Below are 22783 nucleotides of genomic sequence, written 5' to 3'. Positions count from 1 at the left end.
AAGAAGACTAGGAAACCAATCGTGTCCATTGTATACCTTTATGATTTTATTGTAAAAAGGGAAATTTAATTTTTGCATTGAAGAACCATTTAGGGCGGTTTGTTGCAGCATTCATACATAAAACCTGTTTGTAAATTACAGTGGCAAATTGGAGTATAGGGTTGTATTCTCTATTGACATTTTTGTCCAAAATGTCACACAAATGGGAGGGTGATTACACTTAGCATTTGTAATCTCTTTCATCTTTATGTGTAACAGTGTTTGTATATTTGGTTCAAATTTGGACTTTGTTGTTCTTCCATTAAACTCTGTATGAGATTTATGGCTTGGATTAAGGAGAGAATTGAGTTATAAAAATAGCAGACCTGAGTCCATTTTGAAAGTATTTAAAATGTACCATTAGTTATTAGAATTGGAAATTTTTATAATTTTTGAAATTTACTTCCCTCTCTCCCTTTAAATTAGGTGCTCTGTGGATGTGTATAGTTCTAAATCCCCACTGCAAGTTGGAGCAGAAGGCCAGTTGGCTAAAACAGCTGAAAAAGTGGAACAGTGTTGATGTCTGTCCGTGGGAAGATGGGAATCATGGCAGTGAATTACCCAACTTAACCAATGCTTTGCCTCAGGGTGCAAATGCCAACCAAGGTGAGTCCAGAGTAATATTCTGCTCACTTTGTATCCACCTAATTGTGCATATATGCTTATAATAGTAACTTATAATATATATAGGAAAATTATTTTACCCACTAGAACTTACAGTAAGTTAAGGACTTTATGTTTTGAATATGAATGTATGCATTTTTAATTTTTACCTGATTCCTTTGTGTTTTTTCATATTATCAGAGTACAGATATTATACTTCTATGTATTAGTATGCGTTAAAATTCCCTATTAACTAGTTTGGGAAATAATTTTTAAAATCATGGAATGGGGTGGTAATATATTACCTTGTAAAACAAAATATTGAGATGCTTGAGAAACTGTGTGTTTTTATCTCTTTTGGTGCAACCCAGTTCATATTGGGGTTGCTGTGTAATTTCATCAATTAAAAATTGTTAGTTTTAATATATGGCAAATAAATATTTATGACTGGGCTGGAGGGGCATGGGATGCTGTTGGCATTTGGAGTAGGAAAATTCTTTATTCTAAAGGTTTGTCTAGCATACTTGTTCCCACCTGCTGTAAGCTAATAGTGCCCTCCAATCTTTGTAACAACTAAGAGATGTTTTCAGACATTTCCATGTGTCCTCTTAAGGACCTGTGTCTCTCATTTCTATGCTATTTTTTCAGTTTCTCCTTTTCTGTTGGATCTTCCCATTTAGATCAAGTTCCTCTCATCTTCAGAAAAACCCCAAATCCTTCCTTGGCCTCATTTTCCCTCCCAGCTATTATACTATTTTCTTCTCTCTTTCAGAACCAAGTCCTTAAAGAAATTAAGTCTTACAAATAAAAATTTTATTCACTAATTCTTGTCACTATTTTTGTGTGATTTTGTGCTCCTGCTGCCTTTTTTGGGGCTGAGGGGGAGAGATGCTGTGGGGATTTGACAGACTTTAAAGTTAAGATCGATGTAAGGTGGGAGTTAAATGACCCCGGAAGGATTCAGAACTGAGATCGTCATTCTGTATGTGCTGGCCCTATACGCAGTTGGTTCTACTAGAAAGAGCTGGGCATTGTGTTGAGTATGAATGTTAGCATAGTGTTTTCAGTCTCTACAAAGAAAGAAAATGAGGTGTATTGCTCCATAGGGACTTGTCCAGTCAAAAAGAAGTTTTAGGAATTGGAAAAGATCTGGCTTTGCTTTGTCTAGAGATATTTGCCTTGGGAATTTAGTATTTGGAATCTGTCATATCTTTATTGCCCATGACTATTTTAATAACTTCAAAGAAAATAAGTATACTCCGTTTGTGGTTTTTTCCAGAAGCTTAGAATTTTCAAATTTAACAAGTCAACATTTATTTTCTTCCATTGCTAGGAAAGGGCTTGCCTATATCTACCTAGGTAATCACTTTAATCTTTTACTTTGTATTTGGAGATTGCTCTGTGTTTAACTCACCACCTACTTTTTGGGACTGCCATCCTTACATTTTACAGTTTACTATTTTACTTTACACTTGGTTACTTTCTCTTTGATTAAACAGAAATATTTCATGGACTTTAGAGAGCCTTTAAGAAGTGGTCTAGCCTCCAGATGAAACAGTTCATTTCATAGTATGGTTTGGTCCAGGCACATGAAGTCAGAATCTAGTTTGTAAGGGCAATAGTTCTCATGATTGGGCCTAAAGGTACAGGGTTCCTGTTTTTAGCAGAATATCCACATCCTCTAGAGGGGCTTTCAGAAGAGACATCTGTACAGGGGGACGCTGATGTTCAGCCTGCCGCACCTCTGTTGGAGTGCAGGGGAGAGTCTGCGGTAGCTAGCAGAGCCCAGCAGCCACACCATTGCAGCTGGGTAGGGTGTGCACATGACTCAGGCCATGCGCAGAATTGGATGTGCTGGCACACTGGAGGGAATGTGAAGGAGGAGTCAGGCCTTGTCTTCGCTAAGATTATTTGTTAGAATTAATTAACAACATTAAAATCCATACTCTTTGAAAGAGTAGGGTTTTTTTACAGGTACCAGAATGATAGCCAATTTTTTAATTATAATTTTTTGATAAAAGAGCTATTAGTTTTCCCCTTTTTACTTTTCTGAATTTCCCAAATTTTCTTTAATCAGCATGTATTAATGTTATATGTACTTTATTTAAAATTTATCATTTTGAAAATTTTGTTAAGATAATCCATTTCTTTTTTCCATCTTGTTACAAAAATTAAAAAAAACTAGACATGTAAAATAAAAATTGACCGCAATTTGGTACTAATCAAATTTTATCTTTGTAGTCATTGTCTATGTACACAATCTTTATTTTATTTCCCATGTTATTAGAGACTTTATATCTTACATTTTCATTCAATTATTATTTCATTAGTATTTAGCCTTTTTTTTCTTTTTTCTTTTCTGTTTAGAGGAGCCAGAATATTTAGCCTTTTTTGTTAGAATTGGTTTTATTGGTCTTTTATAGGTAACCACTGTTAAAAGTGTGGTGTGTTCCTGTACTTTTCTCTTTGCTCATACAATCACATACAAATATGTGAAAAGTTAAGGTTTTTGTTTTTTTTTAAATGGAATAATACTCTACAACTTAATTTTATTATCGATTACCACAGTGAGCCAAGAGAAGTAGAACTCCTAATTTTATTAATACGTGCATAATACTAAGTTGCTTGTTTAAAGTCTCCTTCTAGTTTTAAGTTCTGTTTCTGTGATTTGTGCTAAATAAAAAAAGTGAAATGACAGAGCCACTTAAAATGTGTAAATTTTGGACTTGGGAATATTTAACCAAATGACAGAGGTCATGGAACAGTTTCTTGTTGGGTAGGAATATCTTTACCCTGCTCAGCAAAAAAGCCCTGATAGGTTCAAAGGCCCTTGACTATAGGGCCCCCTCTTCCTATTTGCAAGGTGTGCATATGTGCACTGGGCAGGGCTGTAGCAGACTCGTCAGTATTTATGCCTCTCAAATTGTGTTGTTGTACATTTTGATATGTCCCACATTCAAATACAGATCTCTCAGTTGACCTGAAACCAAGCTGAAGTATTGTCTCCCTCTGTTAAAGACCTCTCAGAAGCCCTTTTGCAGCAGCTGAAATAGCTGAATTTAGAGTGTGGATATTTATGTTTTGATCTTGACTGCCATTGCCTGGCCACGTGACCTTGGCAAGTCACGTCACTTCTCTCGGTTTTTGGTTCCATCAGCAGAATAGGGGAGTTGCGCTAGATGAGTTCTCAGAGTTCTTCTCAATTTGGTTGTGTTTTGGTTTTTATGATTCCCTTTTTGTCTTTGCTTAGCCAGAGCTCCAGTTTGCTTCTCATTAAGTCGCAGTATAGTGAGGGGTGTTACCAGAGCTCAGTAAAATACACATACGTAAGCATAGTTTGTTACCCTGATTTTCAGTTGAGACTTGCTAAGGTTTGTGGCACAGTTGAAGGTAAGTCTGGAGTGGGGACCCAAGGGGTGGGATTGCAGTTACAGAATTTGAACCATGTTATCCAGAGGGACTGAATAATCCCAGGAGTTGGGATGAGAATATTCTTTATTCCCCAAACATTTCTTTTCTCCGTCAGGTCCTGAAACTTGAATCCTCTTCGGAGTGTATGCTTCTGCTCTTTTGTGATGCCCCGGCATACACTATGCTGGGGACATCACACCAGTCATGGAACCTGCACAGGAGTCAGGAGGCAGCCTGTAGGGGCAAGGTAAGTGCGCTGGTTTGTTTTGTAGCTATGTTGTGTGGCTTTGTGAAATGTTAAATATATGCATTTATGCCCTTTGGGATATAAAGTGGCATTTAATCATTATATCCCAAGAAGCATAATAGTTTTAATTGTGCAAAACCGCACAATATAGTTAAAAAATACAACCAAAAGCACAACCCTTCTGCGTATCTTTCAAGGCTGATTGCGTCTTCCTGAAAGGTTCCATGGCTGGTGTCGCATCTCTTGCATAGTGTTTGTGAGAGCTGTTGATCCCATCAGGGCAGCCCGCCACAGCACCTCAGCAGTGGGGAGCAGTGAGTTCTCATGTGACTTTTGTGCCGAGTGCCTCCTCTGAGTGTATTTGGCATGGAAACTAGACTTGACACTTCTTTTTGCAGGATGCCTTTAACCTTAGCTTTGATGGCTGCAGAGTGTTTGTGTTTGATAAAACAAGTGAGTGGATGGTGGCTCTTTGGGCTGACTTGCCTCCTAGTACTTAGGACATGAGAGTATTCACCCTTCATCCTTCTGCTTAGGGGGTGCAGGACAGTGTGTGTGGGTGTGTTCATGAACCTCTGGCCACAGAATGGTATGACTGATTTATTCACATGTGAATAATAGCTGACACGGCTTTCTGAATTGTGGAAAAAACAGATTCATCGAACAGGCCACATCGGACGGTGTTCACCCGAGCCATCGAGGCATGCGATCTCCACTGGCAGGATAGCCACTTGCAGCACATTATCAGCAGTGACCTATACACCAACTACTGTTACCATGACGACACTGAAAACTCCCTCTTTGACTCCCGCGGGTGGCCCCTCTGGCATGGTAAGTGGCCAAACCGGAAAGACATTTCCATGACTTACTTCTTTGTTTCATTTCTATAGCATTATTGGAGTGGGAGGTGGAGAGTTGAGGGATTCAGTGCGAGATGGATGAATGCTTGGCAGTAGGAGCTGAGTGTTTCATTCAAATCCAAGTTCAGAAATGGTTTTTCGTGTCTTTTTAATAGTATTTTGGGGAAAAACATCTTACGATTTAAATGCTATTTTTGTAGAGATATCTGACGATGGCAACTTTCTCCCCTTAATTCTTTGTTTTAGAACATGTTCCTACAGCTTGTGCAAGAGTGGACGCATTACGTTCTCATGGGTACCCCAGAGAAGCACTGAGATTAGCAATAGCTATTGTTAACACGTTAAGACGACAGCAACAGAAACAGTTGGAAATGTTCCGAACACAAAAAAAAGGTGAATGTGAAGGAGTTTGTTTCCATTGGAATGGAATTCTTGGTGATGACATCACTAGAGATGGCTTTTAAAATCAGAGCAATGGAGATGACTTTACTCACCACTCATTGGGAATACTTAATAGCTGGTCTGTGAGAAATTTTAGGCATATTTTTCCTGGTTGAATGTTGGAAGAAATAAGATTTTTAAAAACATTTCTTGGGTTAATTTTTTAAGGGGATAATTATTTTTAATGTTCAAGTAATTAGTGGTCTGAATTATTGAAAATGCCAATTAGCCAGAGATCTTACTTTGTGAAAGTACATTTTAATTTCAACAGTCAGGGGTCTGGGAGCAGACTATCTGTGCCTGAATCCTGGTCATAGGTCCCAGCTGGGAGATTTTAGGCAGTGACTTCAGCTCTGTGATTTATATTCCTCATCTGTGGAATGGGGTGCAGTAGAAGACCTGTCTCTTAAGAGTTGTTGAGAAAATTAAACTAGGTAATTCCTGTAAAGCTCTTAAAAGAGCCTGGCATAGTGTGTAAGCACTCTCAAACTTTACCTGTAACAGTATGTACTTCAGGACATTGTATTTATTCTAAGTGATCAAAACTGGATTTTTAAAATTCTGTAAATAACATCGGATGAGCTGCCAACAGACAACACATTTTAAGTTAACTTCTCTTTATCTTAGTTTACTATTAATCTTTTAAATTTTAAATAAGTACTACTGAGTAATAGCAATTGCAGAGAGTTATATTACATGCATAAGGCCCTGATCAGAAAAAATGTATATATCCTTTTTCTGATTAATCAGTGTACTTCTTGTTCCTTCTGTAGGTATAAATCTTTTTATGTTTCTTTGATTAGGTTTGTTTTTTTCACTCTGAAGCTTTATTTCTTATTCAGAGAGGTACTTTTAGCTGCTGGGGGTTTTTTTGAGTCATGTTTTTGTTTTTAATCCTTCTGTGATTATACACACACCAAGGATACAGCTTAAATTTATCAAAAGTTGTTGAAATAAGCTCAAGGTTAAAGTGACCTCTTGTTTTAACTTTTAATACCATCTATATCAGAATTATTATAAATGTTAACTAACATTATCATTGATATGATGAAAGAAAATTTTTTAGAGTTAAAATTTGAACCAAAAAAGGGGACCTTAAATGGAATTGGAATGTTATATCCCTGGTGATCACTGTTTTGTCCATTTCTTCATGTTCTTCATAACATAACTGATTACCAGATGTGTTTGCAAAATATATTGCTTGGACCTTTGGAAAATTCTTCTGAAACAGCCCCCTCCTCGCAAACACAGTCTATAGCCCGAAGATACCTGCTTCTGCAAAGTATGAAGGGTAATAATATTCAAGCTAAGAGAGAGTGCAGTACTTTTTATACTGTAAAATTAAAGCTAGGTCATGATGATTTTTAGATTAAAAAAATCATAAACTTTTCTTAGAAATGTTTTTTAGATGAATTTTAATAAAAGTGTTGTAGTATCTAAGAAATGGAAAGTGTAAAAATGTTAGTTTGTGTGGGTAAATTAGAATATATGTTAAGTTAGACTCCTTTAATTGTCTTTGAAATCACTCTTAGACCCATTTCTCTTTTATCTTGTGAGCAATGAATATTTATTTCAGACTATTCTTAAGTATTACTATGATTGCATCTCTATACCTGTATCTTTCCCTCCTTCTTTTTTTGTCCACCTTTAAAGAATAAGTTTTTCCTAGCTGTTATAATTCCAAATTGCCATGACATTTATTTGTTTTGTGGTCACGATTAGTAAATATATACCTTGCACATTTTCAACACTATTTGGCATTATATGTGAGGTTTTCTTGTTAATTGAGATATAATTGACAAATCGTATTAGTTCAGATATACAATATAATGATTTGATATTTATATATTTCGAAATGATCACCACAGTAAGTCTAGTTAATATCTGTCACCATATATAGTTACACTTTTTTTTTCTTGTGATGAGAACTTTTAAGATTTACTCTTAGCAACTTTCAAATATGTAACACAATATTATTAACTACAATTGTCATGCCATGATTTGTTCATTGTATAAGTGTGCAAGTTTGTACGTTTTCCCCTTTCACTCCTTTCACTCACATCCACCCCTGCACCTGGCAACTACCAGTCTGTTCTCTGTATCTAGGAGCTTGGGGTTTTTTTTATTTTTCACTTATAAGGGAGATCATATGGTATTTGTCTTTCTTTGTCTGACTTAGTTCTGAAAAAAATTATACTCCTTTTTTTAAATTTATTCCCCTCATTTCCATATTGTTTTCAATAATTTAGTATGGAAAGAAAATAGAGGAAATACTTTGTAAAATTTTCTCTCTCATTTCCATCACTTGATAATAGATTTATTTGTGTAAATACAGCACTTCCTTCCACCATATATATATATATAGATGTATATATATCTATATATAGATATATATAGATGTGTATATCTATATATAGATATATATAGATGTGTATATCTATATATAGATATATATAGATGTGTATATCTATATATAGATATATATAGATGTGTATATCTATATATAGATATATATAGATGTGTATATCTATATATAGATATATATAGATGTGTATATCTATAGATATATATAGATGTGTATATCTATATATAGATATATATAGATGTGTATATCTATATATAGATATATATAGATGTGTATATCTATATATAGATATATATAGATGTGTATATCTATATATAGATATATAGATAAAAAGACATGTGCCCCCCCCCATCAAACTTATATATTTTGTTGTTTTAGAGTAATACTCATGTTTCTTTTTTCATACTGGTTATGTGTATGAAAGCTAGTGACAGAAACCAAAAGGAAAGACCCTTTCAAGGAATATAGGACCCAACTTGAATAAATTTTAATACATTGTTCTAGGCCATTCTTCATTTTTATATACTGATAGTTGATAGTCCAAAACCGGAAGACTTCTAAAGGAATATTGGATTCATGGAATGGTTCTTTAGCTATTTATAAAAAAAACAATTTTTGTCTTGGATATTTTATATTGCATATAGATTTCATTATATTTTCCTTTTAAGAAGGAGCTACTATTATTTATTACTTTAGTAAACATTTGGATATAAAATACTGCATTCTTTACAACAAGGAACATACCTTAAAACATTTACAGCTTTTTTCTCAGGACTGTGTAATTTAACTTAAGAACTTGAAAGTGCCACCATTCTGTGAAGAAAATGAAAAGGATACGTTTCATCTAAATTATATGTTGTTACCTTCTGCTATAGTTCCCCTTTGTGGCAAAAACCCTCTCTTAAATGGCATACAGATACATGATAATGAGGCCTTCCATAGGTACAAGGGGAGTTGTTGAATGATATCCATAGGGGAGTCCAGGTTGGACCCAGGTTACCGCTGCCCTCCAGTCTCCAGTGGAGATGACCCAGTGAACATTGACTCTGAGGGTATCTTCTTAATATAGTTAGCCAGTGATCATTCCAGGGAGACTTTGTAGTTTTCTCTAATGCCACTCTTGGGGACGTGGGAGGAAGTTGTTCCTTGCTTCTTGGGTGAAAATTTGGAACTCATTTTTCCTCATACAACACCATTTAATCGTATAATGTTCACCCAGTACCTTGGACACATGAATTGACGTTCGGGGACTGTCCTGGGAAGTTGGCATCATTTACACTGATTGACAGATCAACTCCATAACATTTCGAAAAAGTTAACATGTTGGGGATTATGTGTACCTTTGTTTTTTAATTAAAGAGGAATTGCCAATTGAATTCAGTACTAGTTTGTTAGGATGCCACTATTAAGTGGTAAAGCCTCCCTTCCTCTACTTGTCTCCATCTCTCAATTCCCTTCTCTTACACAGAGCTACCCCATAAAAGCATCACCTCAATAACCAATCTTGAGGGCTGGGTTGGACACCCCCTGGACCCTGTGGGCACTCTTTTCAGCAGCCTCATGGAAGCCTGCCGAATTGATGATGAAAACTTCTCTGGGTTCTCCGATTTTACAGGTAACACCAGTGGGTTCTCTCATGTGCTTTTCTCCCTTAAGCCCTGAGTGGCATTGGTCATTGTTTTTGTCATAGTTTGTTTTATGAATCCATATGATTATAGTACTTATAGTTAGCAAGGGAGCAAGGAAAGCGTGCTTTTGTGGAAGGCTTTACAAACTGGGAGAAGTGTTAGAATCAACAGTTGGCAGCATGTGTTAAGAACCTTAAAAATACTGGGCCCCTGGGTGGCTCAGTCGGGTAAGTGTCTGCCTTCCGCTCAGGCCATGATCCCAGGGTCTTGCGATTCGGTCTCACATCGGGCTCCCGACTCAGCAGGTAGTCAGCTTCTCTCTCTACCCTTCGCCCTGCTCATGCTTTCTTTTCTTTTCTTTTTTTTTTAAAGATTTTATTTGAAAGAGAGAGAGACAGCCAGTGAGAGAGGGAACACAAGCAGGGGGAGTGGGAGAGTGAGAAACAGGCTCCCAGCGGAGAAGCCTGATGTGGGGCTCAATCCCAGGACTCTGGGATCACGCCCTGAGTCGAAGGCAGACGCTTAACGACTGAGCCACCCAGGTGCCCCTGCTCATGCTTTCTATACCACACACACACACACACTCACTCTCTCTCTCTCTCTCTCTCAAATAAATAAATAAATAATCTCTGAGAACCTTAAGAGATACTTATTTTCTTCTAGCTAGTGATTCTGCATCTAAGAATTTATCTACATTTATGACTGTTTTCTAGCATGATTTAAAATAAAGATGTGTGTCATAGCATTTAGAACTAGAAATTTGTCTGCATTAGAAGTTACTCGTCACTTAAATGGGTTGTAGTCTACTTTAAGAGAAGTATCTCATGTCACTAAAAGTGTTTTATGTCACACATTCCTATAAAGCAGTGTTTTGAAATTTCTCTCTGGCCTCTTGAGACTTAAGCATCATCCCTAAAATGACTGCCCATGGGCTGTGGATGGGGGTGTGGGAGGCGGGAAGGGTTGTCCCTTGGCTGCTCTCATGCCTGGGTGAACTCAGAGGATTAATTATATTGCGCCTCCATAATTTCTCCTGTGGTGTTTGCCTTCATGGGTTTCTGGGTGCCCCAAACTCTATCAGAACTGTGAAAGGTATGGGGCGCCTGGGTGGCACAGCGGTTAAAGCGTCTGCCTTCGGCTCAGGGCGTGATCCCGGCATTGTGGGATCGAGCCCCACATCAGGCTCCTCTGCTATGAGCCTGCCTCTTCCTCTCCCACTCCCCCTGCTTGTGTTCCCTCTCTCGCTGGCTGTCTCTATCTCTGTCGAATAAATAAATAAAAAATCTTTAAAAAAAAAAAAAAAAAGAACTGTGAAAGGTAGTACTCTGAATTCCCTTTCCTTGGGAGTTTGTTGGTTGAAGTTTGTTAACATTTCTAAGGGAACACTTTAACAGAGATAAGAGAATGCTCTAAGAATCATTCCTCTTTTGGTAACTGATGTCTCTTTGATAACAGAAAGGACCTTGAGATTGGGTTCTGTATGTTGTGTTCTCTACTTTTCTCATTAAATTTCAACATTGTGATAACAGTTTTGAAACTTTTTTTTAATGCCATGTTTTAAAGAGTTGGTAACTATTGTAGTCATTATGTAATTTTGCTCTCGTTTGAAGTCTTTTTTCATTTTTGAGTATTCTTACAATCTCTTAGATTTATAGGGTTTTTCTGGTGATTCATTTTCAGTTGGAGAAAAATATTTATAATATTCTATCCCCCCAAAACATACATATCTGGTCATTCGTGGTCTTAAAAGATCCTAGAAAACTATTGTATGGTTCTCAAATAATTCATTTATCAGTACTGGGTAAAATAAATATTCATACCTATCAGTACCTGCAAAAGTAGTGTCTGAACTCTGATTTCTTTCGTGACATTTTACAGAGAATGTGGGACAGTGCAAGTCTCTGGAATACCAGCATCTACCTGCACATAAATTCTTAGAAGAAGGGGAATCCTATTTAACGCTAGCTGTGGAAGTAGCCCTGATTGGGCTGGGACAGCAGCGTATCATGCCTGATGGGCTGTACACACAAGAGAAGGTTTGCCGGAATGAAGAGCAGCTCATTTCCAAGCTTCAGGAAATTGAATTGGATGACACACTGGTGAAAATTTTTCGCAAGCAAGCAGTCTTCCTATTAGAAGGTAGTGTGATAAAGACGTTTTCCACTTGTTCTGCCAATTTTATTGAGGCACTAAGCTTTCTTATGTTGGGAGTATTGCTTGAATGCATTCAGTATAGTAGTTATTCTGATTGGTGTGGTCTCTAAGTGTCATAGGAATGTTTACTATCCAAAAAGCAGTATCACTCAGTCAGAAAGGATAGATGTTCAGATGTGTGTCATTTGATTTAAGTGGTCATGTAAGATAGCCTGTTAGAAATGAGCCCCATTTAGTGCCACAGACTTTGAAAAGGACTGTTGGTTAGTTAGCCTGTGATGTTCCTGAGATAAATGCAAGGTTGATATTTAGTGAGTTATTGCTGGTAGCCATGTCCCTATTTGCTTGATCAATTAAATAATGAAATGGAAATTCTTTGTCATCCCTCTGAATCATTATTATGGCTGTTACATGACATCTGGGTTTTGAATATGTCATTTGCACATGCTAGCAAAGGACGGGAGGCTGCAGGAATGAATTTCCACTGTGCGAATTATTTCAGAGAATTTGTTGGGCATAGATCGACTAAGTTCAAAGTTTCATGGACTCTGTAAGGCAAAGTCTAATTTTCTTCCTTTTATAAGGTCAAGAGCTGAATGGCCTAAGAAATTTTGGTTGGCATTATTTTTAAAAAGTGTTTTGTTTTGTTTTGTTGTTTTTTCTGGAAAAGAGTAAGTGTAATGAGTATAATAGCCTAATCTTTTAGCCAATTTAGGTGGTGCCTGATTGGTAAAATTGCTTCTATCCCTTCAGTATGTGAGTGTTATTATTGTGGGATTCCCTGTGATTGATAGGTTAATAAAGTGTGGTGTCTTCATCTTATATTCAGAACTCTTGGAATATGGGGAAGGGATTTGGAGAAAATAACATTTCACAGCCTCTTTTATTTGTCCAAAGCTAAAGATCTCTTTGAAAGGAAATATTTTCATCAAATATATTATACATTTGTATGTTTTAGAAGTGCATTTTAAAGGGAAAATGTTCTTAATATCATGCTTAATTTTGGTTAAATTCCTGATATTAATTTTTTGAAGTCCTCACTTTAACTTTTTTTTTTTTCTAAAGATAAAAAAAGTCTATCTTGGCAAATTTCAAGTGATCTTCATTCTTTCATTACTGTTTTGTTTTAGTTTCCTCCTATATAATTCCTTTTGATATAAGCAGTATCATTAGCCACAAACTCTTAATGCTGTTACTGGCTCTTAGTAACCCAACTTTTGATTTCCATTATACTGAAGGACAGGAAGAGCATGTGTGCTTTTCAGAGTTGATAGTGTCTGATATCTGTTTATCATTTGCCTTTTTGGATGTCTCCATGTTCATTACTCATGAATATTTTAAAACTTTTCTTAGTTTTTGATTAGCGCATCTCTCCCTGTTAAACTTTTTTTTTTTTTTTTTAAGAACTGGGCCTGATATGGAGTGCTCTTGACTCATCACAGCCTCCTTTCCTTTCCTGATCTGCTAGGCCTGTAGAGAGTGGGTAGTGCAGGACAGAAAGCAGTCCAAGGGGAAGCCAAAGGACCATTGCTATGAACTCCTGAAAATAAGCACTCCGTGATTGAGTTGACTGCACTGGGGCACCAAGTTCTTCATGTATTTATACTCTGGAAATTTCAGGGGCAAAGTAGTTAGCAGACATTAACTATTCTGAAATAAAAGATGCTAACTTTTTCTGAAAAAGAAAAAGCAGTAACCTTGTATTGTTGCTGTGTGTTAATCACTTTTGACCATAATACAATACTGGCATAGTGGATCAATTGATATATTGATAAAGCATTTCTGGGAATTCAGGGTTTACACTCATTATTAATCCATAAATAATCCTGTGATGCCTGATTGAATATTTTTCTTGTTGGGAGGTGTCATAACAATAAGTGTTGATTATGCATCCTGGTTTTTGTTTTTGTTTTTGCATAGCATGAGAAGGTAACTTGATGTAAGGGAAATGTTGAAAGGAAATGGAGGAGAAATGAAGAAAATGGATAATCCACAAGCTATAATGAGGCCTTCAGTAAAATAAGAGTTAGTGTTTTAGTCTGCCCAGGATGCCATAAGAAAATGCTGCAGAGTGGGTGGCTTAAGCAATAGAAATTTCTCACAGTTCTGGAGGCTGGGAAGTCCAAGGTCAAAGTGCTTGTCAGTTAAATTTCTGGTGCGCGCTCTCTTCCTGTCTTATAAATGTCTGTCTTCTCCTTGTGCCCTCACAAGGCAAAGGGGGAGAGAGAGCAAGAGAGCTCTCTGATGTCTGTTCTTATAAGGACACTAATCCTATAGGATCAGGGCCACACCCCGTGAACTCATTTAACCCTCATTACCTCTGTGCAGAGGCCCTGTCTCCAAGTATAGTCACCCTGGGAGTTGGGGCTTCAGCATGTGAATTGGGGTGGGGAATATAAACATTCAGTCCATAATAATAATAATAATTTAAAAATTTGGCTGAAGGCAGAACTATAACGCTGTATCATCAACTTTTGAAGACTATCGGATCACTAAAACATTTTTAAACGTCTTAACGATGAGAAGAAGGGTAATAGATTTGGTAAAATTAGAAATCTAGGGTGGATTTTAGTTAGCCTAGGTAAAAAAATAAGATTTTATGAAAATATGATTTTCAAAGTACTTAAATAATGAGCAATTAAAAAAAACTAAACAAAAAATAAAATAAGGAAATGTTAAAATAATCTCTGTTAAAATGATCTAGAATGTATAGTGCTCCTACCCGGTGCCCAGTTCAGTAACTCCTCTCACCATTTCTTCTGAACTGCCATTTCTTGCATTCTAAACTCTTTGCCAGACTGATTTTTCTCGTGGAAAACAAATGTATTATGTCCTTTGAGCAGTAGTGTCATGGTTCATAATTCTAGAAATCATGAAACAGATGTTACCCAAAGGTGACATGGAAACTAATTTATTAAACACTTTACAGTAACTAAACCTCAAAGTACCTAAGTGGAAAGTAGTTGAACTAACCACTGTGGTTTCCTTTCAAAATTTATTTTAAAATTTAGTATCGCCTTTCTTGGGGGCAGCATTCAGAGAGCACACAGGGGAAGTTAGCTCTACCACCATGCCTGTCATAACTTACTAAGAAATGAATTTTGACAGCTTAAATGTAATTTTGCTTTTGAAATTGGTCTTTTGGAGCCCCCAAAGTGGTAGATTTCCAGTTACTTTAATTTTTTTTTCTTTTGCCTATGGTGAGTATCAAATGGGTTACTAACTATTCTTTTATTATTAATCACTTTCTAAGAATTAGTATCTATTTCCACTTATTAGAAGGAACAGTATTTAAAGTCTTTGTGTTGGGATTTGTGGTTTAGATTCCTCCCCTGAGGCAGAGCACTCTTTTCTGGAAACCTGGCTTGTCTGTGCCCAGAAGACTGATTGGGTCCAGGGGCAGATTCCAAAGTTAAGCTGCAGAGTCATCTGTGCATTTGAAGATCTAGATGCTCAGATGTTACACACTGAGGAAGGATGTTTCTTGAATTCAGTGAGATTTTGTGCTTCGGAGGGTTTCTTTCTCTGAAGCAGCTATAATATGAAAAAGCTCTGCCCCCTAGTTCTGTGATTCTCATTTTAGCTATGGTACAGTTACTTGGGGGATTGTTCCTGAAGTGAATTCGATATTGGATACTATACCCTGTAGAATCATTTTTGACTAAGAATTGTGTTTCTTTCTACTGTGTCACTTTGATTACCTTCTTAACTAGATTAGCTTGTATATGTTATAACTTTACATAAAAATTTTAAAAATATACTTTACAAGAAGTCTTAGTTCCTTTTTTAGGAATGTAAAATGTGTATGCTCTCTTCCCACAGCCGGACCATATAGTGGTTTAGGCGAAATAATCCATCGGGAGAGCGTTCCAATGCACACATTTGCCAAGTATCTCTTCACCTCTCTCCTACCTCATGATGCTGAATTGGCATACAAAATTGCACTGAGAGCGATGCGGTACGTATTCACGGCCCGGCCGGGCAGAGGCGATCCAGACTCCCCCCCGGGGGAAAAAATGGCTGTTCACCGACTTCTCGTTCATTCGTATTTCTTGTAGGCAGCAGAAAAGCTAAAGAAACTATTTATGCTTCTTGGATTGTTGTAGTGGTGGTTTGTTTGTTGGTTGTTTGGCTTTTGTTTTACAGTAAAGGAAGAATTATATCCTAGACTGCTTCGTACTTGTACTCTTGGTGGCTTTTTCTTATTTTTCTTGAAGCTAGAATTTGGGAATTAGAGAACAATTTTAGGCCAGGTTTAGTCGTAAGGGAGCACCAGTTGAAATCTTCCTAAATAGCTGATCGTTTTGAAAAAATTAGATTTTTGAAACAGTGGTAAATAACAAGTATACTTGCCTGAATGTAATAACTGAGGGCCCTTCACACCTTCTTTAATTCCACATTCCATCATTAGTGCGGGAAGGCCGTAGTATCCGCGAGCCAGCTTTGTGCTCAACTGGAGGATGAGGAAAGATGGGGCCTGTGGCTGGGGTTGAAGGCATCACTGTTAGGCATCTTCCAGGACCTGCTCTCCTCACTCTGACTGCTTCCAGCCCCTCCTTTACAGTAATAATAGTTAGAATATGTTGTTCTCTGCCACTGACCTTTCTGTTTTCACTTTCCTTTTTAAAATCTTCACCAAATATTTTTATCATCCATTTGTCTAGGTGAATATTTTTTAATGAATTCAGGATTGTATTTTTCAATCTTCTGTGTTGCCTATTTTAAACCTTAAGGACCTGAAAGGCATATCCACCTTTCTTAAAACATAAGGTTTTTTTTCTTTTTAAAAAAATTAAAACACTCCTGTGTTAAAGTGCAGATTAGACCAGTCGTAGTCACCAAAGACAAATCATGAACACACCCAAGAGCTTGAGGTGTTGGGAGAGTAGTTCGATCCCATAGAATCTTTTCACCAAAGATTCTCTGTCTGCAACCAGTTTAGTGGATTCAATAGAAATTCTTGTCTGTATGAGGGTAGCTTAGATCTTTCAGGGGGCCTCTTTTCTATGCAGTGAGAGAGAGAGTGTGTGTGTGTGTTTGTGTGTGTGTGTGTACATGTACCTACGTGTGTCGGTGTGTATTGAGGCTGACATCCTTTAACTTGGCATTCTTCCCTTGGTACCACGAAATCTCATCAACCTATCAGAGAAATCTTGTGAAATTCTCGTCTGTTTTTAAAAATACCCCCAAATAAATTAATAACTAATATGAGTAAAAATCACCCCCCCCCACACACACACTGAATTGCTTTATGCCCCTTGGTTTGTATTTAGTTTTGTAAGTCAGTCCCTATTCCCATTTTTGGAAGCTGAAATAGAAGTTGTCAGATGAAGACAGATGCTCAGCTCTCTACTTCTTAAATCCTAAGAATTTTGATCCTGTTGTAAAGGGAAGAATGCTAATGTTCTGGTGCCACCAGATGCTATTGCTATGACCACTGTAAACTTGAGGTGTAAAATATGGTAAGGTTTCTTTGTGATTCTGGAAAGGTAGCTGTCAGGTGGAAAGGCTTGCTTTTCTAACACTCAGAAACTCATTTCTGTTTGTCCTTCGTTGCTGCCAGGGCAGTTTGTTTATAGGGGATAGTAGTGGGACACTGAGGGATTATTTTCCATCTCTTTTCTTCTACTTGCCACTACTTCTGCTAAAGGACTGCTATGGAAGGGAGGTAGTGTGACCTACTAGAGCAGCCAGGGGAACAGGCAAGAAAAGAGACCTGTAGCTTACCTGCTTCTTAGTCTTTCTGGAGGTGGGGGAAGGGTGAAGGAGCTGGAAAAGGGTGTTTTTAGCACTCGTTTTCTCATCTTTTCAGGGCTGTTGCCTCGCTTCCTCTATAGCAACTCTGGAAAGATCTGCTGGTGAACACAGAAACATTCTGGGTTTTTTTGAAGAGTTAAATAGCAATTCCACCAAAATTCTTATTACTTAATTGCCTACCTTGCCACCCTTTATTGCTAACATCTCTTTGTCCCTAGATAAAAGGAAAAGAAAGTGAGGCTTTTGGCCTGCCAGAACAGTAACTGCTCTTGGGTGGGACCTCAAGGCCAGCATCACACATTGACCCTGTTAATTCCTCTTGGTCCTTAGCTCTTGTTCCCTAACACTGGTATACTTGAGTTAAGGTCAAGGTTTTGATGATTGTGAAGGAGTAATTGCAGTTGTAGCTACTCTGCTAATCTCTTCAGTACTTAATATTTGGAAGAGATCGCTAAGCATGTGCTTTGTTTTCAATAATTGTTCTTTATTTGTCGACATATTCTTAATCAAAAATAGATTGAAATCAGAGATCATACTGAATTTATGCAAGGCTGTCAAAGCACAAATACTTGGATCATTTGCATTCATAATCTCTGATAGGATTGATACAATGTATTCTAACTATAAATTCCTGAAGTAATAAGGAACTGATTCTGCAGAAAGTATGAGTCTATGGAAAGGAGGCCATTTTTGTTTAATTTCCCCCTTATTTTGTGTTTTAATGAGTTAGCTTATCCATTTCAGCTATCCACTGTTCCCTGACTGTTGTAATCTCGGTCTTAAATGTTCACTTGACTATGAGTTTCTGTTGACTTTTACATTTTAACGAGTGTGATAAGATGCAAAAATTTTACAGTAGGTGAACATCCAGTTTTGTGTTTCAGAGCTCTTCAGTGTTACGTATCTTAATTTTCTTGAACATTGCAATTTTTTGAATGATGGTAAAGAAAAGAAATCTCTTAGGTTCGAGTACTGAGCAATTAACAAGGTGTCTTTGGCATCCAGATAGCAGAGTGTAGCTGTACCAGCTCTTCCTGCACCCAGGACCTGAACAATTCCTCCCACCATCTACCCACTCATCTGCCTTCTGACCAGATCCTGTGGCCAAAGAGATGGACAAGGAATAGCTAGGAGCCAACTGTCTTGTCTTCTCATTACAGGTTACTAGTATTGGAATCTACTGCTCCATCAGGAGACCTCACCCGGCCACACCATATTGCGTCAGTTGTTCCCAACCGGTATCCTCGTTGGTTCACTCTAAGCCACATAGAATCCCAGCAGTGTGAGCTGGCATCCACCATGCTGACCGCAGCCAAAGGTACTAGATTGTCCTGAGACCTCATGACTATTGTGTTAGTGTGCCTTTTTTTTTTTTTTTAAAGGATCATGTTTTCTATCAGATTGTCAATAGTGGTGCCAGTGTCCAGTTGTAGGGGATCCTTTTCCTTAGATGTTAGTTTATGAGGTAAAACAGGTGCTACTCACTGAGCCTGATATTTTCCTCTTTTAATTGCATCATTAAACTTGGTGCTGGCTGAGTTTAGGTTTAGTTACCACGCCACATAAATGGTGGTTCAGGTTCAGAAGCAGATTAAAATGTTAGGTTACATTTTTTTTTTCTCCCTGAAATATGTAATAGGAGCTAGGAGGGCTTTTTGCTATCTCATGTTAGTTCTGGTTCATACGTGCTTTTAGTCACTAAGGGTGTGTCTCAGTGTATCTTTTTTGTGAAACCTCGATTCATAGGCATTTCAGTAAATCTGGGACCCTGAGTTGTAGTAACATCTGTGCCATATGTGAACATTTCAGGTAAATTAACTTGTGCTTTATGTTTTGTTTTTTTTTTTTCCTCCTCTGTGTGTGTGTGTGTTGTGGTTGTTTGATTTTTGGTTTGGTTTGGTTTCCCCTTGTTTGTTGCAGGCGATGTTCGGAGGCTGGAAACAGTATTAGAATCCATCCAGAAAAACATTCACTCCTCATCCCACATCTTCAAGCTTGCCCAAGATGCATTTAAAATAGCAACTCTCATGGACAGTTTGCCAGACATCACTCTTTTGAAAGTGTCTCTGGAACTGGGCCTGCAGGTACATGACTGGTGGTCTTTCCTGGGGCCCCAAGGACTGCTAAATAAAGGCACCATCTCAGCTTGTTTCTGTTTGGATATTTTAGTGCAGCCAAATGACTCTTCAGTGCACAGAACTGCTAGACTTCAGGAGAGCACTGTGTGCTTCTGAGCTGCGGTCATTCACAGCCGGACCAGACTGCAGCTCGAGGTGCAGGGACTGTACTTTTAGAAGCCTTATTTTTGTCCTTCAATAAAAAAGGTCGTTTTCTGAATTATAGCCTTAACATCACTGCTTCTCCTTTAGTGAATGGAGGAGATTATTGCTAGTAAGAGACTTAAGTGAAACTATTGTGTATAATAAAGAATCAGTTGTTGGGGTTAAAGTTTTAGAGGAAGTATGAATTTTTATTGATGTTTGCATTTTCATAATAGATGGGCAGTTCTAACTCCTTTTTATAACCCTGAGAATATTAGGTAAAGGAGGAGTGACTGGGACAGGGTCCAGTTTCATCTTTCCAGAGACCTGCTTAGACATTTTACCAAGGACATTTTGAGTTAGTCATACAGATAGATGTTTGCTTCCTGATAGTTTCTAAAAAAAATTACTGTATAAACCAGGAACTGGAAAGTATATTTTATATACTTTTCTGAGGAATTCTCTTTTAATATATGCTTTTTTAAAAATCACCATTAAAAGCAGTGAAAGAAATTGTTCTCTAATTACCTTACGTATGGGAATAGAATGCCCTGGTTAGATGATTAATCTGTTTTTTTAGTTATGGATTCTCCTTATGATGATTAATAAAGTTGAAGAATTAGATTACAGGAAAGTGCACCTACCCTATATAGTACTGTACAAGAGAGGCGGTTGCATTTAAGCTATACAATGTCATTTTAGAAGTTTCTTTTTAAAAATAAATTCATTTTTTAAATGATTTCAATTTAAAAATAAATTCATTCATGGCTTATTTTTGTTATCATTTGCCTCTTAGAGGTATGATGCAGAAAGAGCCATTAACAGACTTTCCGGTTATTTGGAATTCTGGCAGGTTTTTGTGGGGGTTTTTTTTGGATAAATGGCAGATTACTGAAAACTTAGTCCCTGCCTTATTCTCTCTAGGACCCAAGAAGGAATCCCACAGCACCTTTTTGAGGCTTTAGGCATATTATAGATGTTCTGAATGGGGGCAGCAGGAAGAGATGGATAATTTTATTTGGAGATCTTATTAGAAAGTGAGAAACAAAATCAGATGACTAATGATGCCAAAAATGATTTCTTTCCATTGACCTGGGATTATCTTCATGATCACCAGGAAAAAGAGCAACCAGGGATCGCAGGAATAATTAAAGTGATTATTCTAAAATACCTCTTTGCCGACTAAGGGTACCTAGTCAAAATTAGTTCATGAGAAGCCTCAAAAGTCTAGAACCATAGAATTTGTTAAAGCTGAGGAGCAGAAGAGGGCATGGACTGTGGTTAACGTTGCAGTCTAGCCCTCTCATTTTGCAGGGAGAAAAGTGATTAATTGAGCAACTTTCCCAGGGCGCTGCATCTGGAGTGTCAGCCCACCCTGAGTAGGATGTGGGTCTTCTGTCTCCTAGGCTGGGGAGCCGTGAACAAATCCAAGATGATATGTAGAACTTTCCTCTAAAATGGCTCTCCATCCTTCTGGTAGTAAGGAATATTCCTAGTAGTTTATACCTTGGGATGAATTGTTTTCTCTTCCATTGACATAGAATAATCTTCTGAAATATTTTGTTATCCGTCTTTGTAGGTTATGCGAATGACACTGTCAACCTTAAATTGGCGGCGGCGGGAGATGGTGAGGTGGCTGGTAACGTGTGCTACTGAAGTGGGTAGGTAAACTCTGGAGCAGGAGCTTTCCCAGGGGCCTCACAGCCTCATTTAACTCATCATTTACAAATATAAGAATGTTTTCTGTCTTTCACCTTGAATTCTCCAAGGCTCCTTGCTCCTTCTAGCGACCTACAGGGTCTTCCTTTCCCCCAGCCCCTGCCTCCAACCTTTAGTTATACACACTCGCATTGTTCTTCCTCCAAACTATCACATTTGTGGGGTTTCAGACTTGTTTAAAATTGAGTAAGTCACTGAGTTAAATGCTTTTTTTGCTGTTCTGTCGCTCTTAAGGTGCTTTTGGTAACTTTTTGTGATAATCAGGTTTATAATTTTATATTAAAGAGTTCCAGAGTGAATCCTCAGTAGGTTGGAAACCACCTTTGAAACTAACGTGAGACTGTGGGTTAGTGGTTCGGTCTATTTTAGTGAAAATAATATGAAGCTATCTAGTTGTGCTGAGATTTTTCTTTATCGTCTGAGGGCATATGTCATCGTATCCAGCAGATAAACGATTACTGGGCGTGGTTTAGGTGAGCTTTCAGATATGTGAAAGCTAGGCCTTGGAAGATCTCCTGGTTGCCCATAATCTGCATTTGGTGAGACCGTCAACCAACCATTTCCTATCTCTAGCAGTAAATTGGTACCAAAGAAAACATTTCCAGTAGGAATGCCAACAAACAAAATGGTGGTTGCCTTATATAAATGTTGGTTAAATTGTCTGTCTCCCTTCCTGTTTGCATCAAAAAAGGGTACACGCTTCTTACTGAGAGGACACTGCCTCCTCAGTTTTTAGATACTGTAAAATCATTCTTGTTTTTTTCTTTTATTAATCCTAATGGTTTGTTACTTTGGAAAAAGGGAAATTGGTCTTAATATAAAACTTGTATTATTAAATTGTTGAAGTGGTGCTTCAGTGAAGCAATACAAAGATAATAGCAGTTGAAGAACTGCTATACAACTTCCCTATCCCTGTACCAAGGTATATACCTAACTTCTCTTTGAGTTTTTCGTACCTTCTCTTTCAGTCACTCACAGTTAGGCTTTTCCTGCGGCTCAGGCATATTGGGTCTCCGCACTTACAGTGGTTCTTTTATAAAGCTCTTGTCAGTTATTTCCAACGTCTGAGTCATCTGTAGGTCTGCTTCTGTTGACTCTTTTCTCTTGATGATGGGTCACATTCTTCTGTTTCTTTGTGTGTCTTAATCATTTTATATTGTGTATACTTTAAAGTTACAAACACACATACCACATAAAAATTCTGTATTTTGGTGAGAGTCGTAGTTTCGTCTGACTCAGATTCTGTAGTGAGTAACTGACAGGAGGCCCCAGTGAACTAGAACTCATTAGCAAAAAGC

The 22783-nt window shown here is 37.6% G+C and overlaps 1 protein-coding gene across 1 annotated transcript in view; it reads left to right on the top strand.

Moving 5' to 3' along the window:
* The window catches only part of ZSWIM6 (zinc finger SWIM-type containing 6), a 186553-nt gene that overhangs the window by 160382 nt on the left and 3388 nt on the right, over positions 1-22783 (top strand). The window contains exons 5-13 of the mRNA XM_045794292.2: positions 466-645; positions 4955-5131; positions 5407-5553; positions 9435-9581; positions 11473-11733; positions 15571-15706; positions 18666-18823; positions 19426-19589; positions 21346-21427. Coding sequence (XP_045650248.2) covers positions 466-645; positions 4955-5131; positions 5407-5553; positions 9435-9581; positions 11473-11733; positions 15571-15706; positions 18666-18823; positions 19426-19589; positions 21346-21427 — 1452 coding nt within the window. The remainder of the gene's footprint in view (positions 1-465; positions 646-4954; positions 5132-5406; positions 5554-9434; positions 9582-11472; positions 11734-15570; positions 15707-18665; positions 18824-19425; positions 19590-21345; positions 21428-22783) is intronic.

This window comes from Ursus americanus, chromosome 5 (genome assembly GCF_024610735.1).
Source record: "Ursus americanus isolate L20-20 chromosome 5, mUrsAme1.1.p, whole genome shotgun sequence".
Lineage (NCBI taxonomy): Eukaryota > Metazoa > Chordata > Mammalia > Carnivora > Ursidae > Ursus > Ursus americanus.
Note: the sequence above shows the minus strand (reverse complement) of the source record. Positions and strands in the feature narration are given on the sequence as shown.